This window comes from Anguilla anguilla, chromosome 7, assembly GCF_013347855.1.
Source record: "Anguilla anguilla isolate fAngAng1 chromosome 7, fAngAng1.pri, whole genome shotgun sequence".
NCBI lineage: Eukaryota > Metazoa > Chordata > Actinopteri > Anguilliformes > Anguillidae > Anguilla > Anguilla anguilla.
The window spans coordinates 51,973,855-51,976,354 of record NC_049207.1 but is presented as its reverse complement, the minus strand read 5'-3'; the positions used below and the strand labels follow the sequence as shown (position 1 = coordinate 51,976,354).

General features: G+C 52.1%; 1 protein-coding gene across 7 annotated transcripts in view; it reads left to right on the top strand.

Annotated features, from left to right (window-relative positions):
- The window catches only part of LOC118232078 (huntingtin-like), a 40,539-nt gene that overhangs the window by 32,681 nt on the left and 5,358 nt on the right, over positions 1–2,500 (top strand). For all 7 annotated transcript variants that reach the window (XM_035426654.1, XM_035426647.1, XM_035426650.1 and 4 more), the window contains 5 exons: positions 228–367; positions 542–624; positions 1,385–1,515; positions 1,627–1,759; positions 2,177–2,332. In XM_035426654.1, the coding sequence (XP_035282545.1) occupies positions 228–367; positions 542–624; positions 1,385–1,515; positions 1,627–1,759; positions 2,177–2,332 (643 nt within the window). The remainder of the gene's footprint in view (positions 1–227; positions 368–541; positions 625–1,384; positions 1,516–1,626; positions 1,760–2,176; positions 2,333–2,500) is intronic.

Below are 2,500 nucleotides of genomic sequence, written 5' to 3'. Positions count from 1 at the left end.
TTAACCGGTTTCTGTTTTAACCAGTTATTCAGGCGTATTTATTAATTCATACTTACTACTAGGCTTAGTGGGGACTTAGGAATGTGTGGGGACCTATGCCTAGTTAGGACCTATGCTTTAGTGGGGACTTAGGCTTAGTGGCGACCTATGCTTTAGTGGGGACCTAGACTTAGTGGGGACCCAGGCTATGTTTGAGGCCTTACGCTTGGTTCATGCCGTTCTGTGAGGTTTGGGAGGAAGCTGAGTGTGATCCGAGGCACTGTGGAGTGGGAGATCCAGGCCATGGTGTCCAAGAGGGACAACGTCCCCACACACTACCCCTACCAGGCCTGGGACCCTGTGCCCTCCCTCTCCTCCTCCTCTATAGGTAAGCGTGTGTGTGTGTGTGTGTGTGTGTGTGTGTGTGTGTGTGCGTGTGTGTGTGTGTGGGAGTACTGGTGGTGTGTGTATTTCGGTGATGATGTAGGAGTGAATGGTGACGTGTGTGTTTGTCTGAGTATTGATGGCCTAAGTCAACTCCTGGAGTCTGCTTGTTTTTCAGGTACCCTTATCAGCCATGAAAAACTCCTCCTTCAGATCAACACTGAGAGGGAGATGGGAAACATGGACTACAAGCTGGGCCAGGTAAGACCTTTACAGGGTAACCAGTTAAGGCATTTATTTAGCCTCCAATCGGAATGCTTGATTCTAATCTCCTGCCAATCGCAGCATCTAATGTAGGCGTGTAACTGCCGTGTCTGTGGCAGTGTCAGGAGCGGTGCTGGAATCGGCTTTACCGTGTGACCAGTTGAGCGTCTTGACCTGTGGTCTGAAAAGGGTCTTTGTTCTGGGTTTGAGTCTGGAGTCGGACCTGCTGTGGGTCGAGCCGTTTGTGAGCTGGAGCTGGGTGACCACCCAGTACGGTGGTGGAGTGTGTGTTTGGAGGGGATTTGCTCGATCAGCAGTCAGCAGTGAAGTCGTTATTGTTTCATTAGCCCGGCCTGCTGAGCAGAGCCCAGCTTGGCATGTAGTCCGTTATTTATACCGGCACATAGGAGAGCTTTTTTTTGTCCTGTAAATTATCTAAGCAATGGTACATTTCACGGCTCCTGTGTAGAAGAGTCTATTCTGTGTGACGGGGGTAAAAAGTGCCCTGGTACCACCACGGCGGCTGGTGGGGCTAATCCTTTCCCTTCTGCGATTTGTGACCGTGTGGTTAAACGTGGTGTGTGGCTAACCGGAATACCTGAGGTTCTTACCCTCTCCCTCCGGCTTGCCTCCATATTTGCCTCGCGTCCATTAACACAAGCAGTAGGGCAGTTTGTTGTGTCTGACGTGTTTTTTTTTAACATACCGTATCATAACACGAGTGATTATGCTAATACCTGTGTGACCTTTCTGACAGGTGTCCATCCACTCGGTGTGGCTGGGGAACAACATCACCCCACTGAGGGAGGAAGAGTGGGACGAGGATGAGGAGGATGAGACGGACGCCCCCGCCCCGTCGTCGCCCCCCACCTCTCCCATCAACTCCAGGTCAGGCCTGCCCCCTCTGCTGCCCCCTCTGCTGGGCGCCGGTGGTATTGCGTCGCGCGGTCCTCTCGAGCAGCGGTGAATGAGACGCCATCTTGCGCTGGTTTTCCCCAGGAAGCACCGAGCCGGCGTGGACATCCACTCCTGCTCCCAGTTCCTCCTGGAGCTCTACAGCCAGTGGATCCTCCCCGGCTCCTCCAACAGCAAGAAGACCCCCGTCATCCTCATCAGTGAGGTGGTGCGCTCGGTGAGCATGGGGTTTGAGGGGGACCCCCAAAACCTCCTCTCCCTGGGCGTATGGGCCCCATTCCCCTGATGTGGCCTCATTCCCCCATCACAGGCAGAGGACAGAGAGTCTGTCATTATCATGTACTTATTATCATATCTCTTATTGCATACTTGGGACTGATGATAAAAATGAGGAAGGTTGACAGTAAGTGCTTTCACACCGCGGTTCCAGAGTGCTTTACGGTAACAAAATAAATGCTAATACAACAATGTGAGTTATTGAACTATAAAATACACTAGACTGTATGCATAATAAAATAATTCTGCAGCTGTTTTGAGAAGAGCTCACCTCTGTGTGTCTGATAGCGTCTGGTATTGTATCTTTTAGCACGTCTGATAGCGTGTCTGACGGCAACGTTCCCCGTCTCTCCTGCAGCTCCTGGCCGTGTCGGACCTGTTCACTGAGAGGAACCAGTTTGAGATGATGTTCAGCACTCTGTCGGAGCTGCAGAAGGTCCACCCGCCCGAGGACGAGATCCTCAACCAGTACCTGGTGCCAGCCATCTGCAAAGCAGCGGCTGTCCTGGGCATGGTGAGCCAGCCGGCCAATCAGCCGACCAGCCAGCCGACCAATCAGCCGACCTTTCTGCATTTCCAATCTGTCACATAAGAACCTTTTCTTAATAAATATGACCCTTTTTAACTTATGATGGGGGATGCCTGGATTGCCTTTGAGCCTGGGTGTGGGTCCTTGGATCAG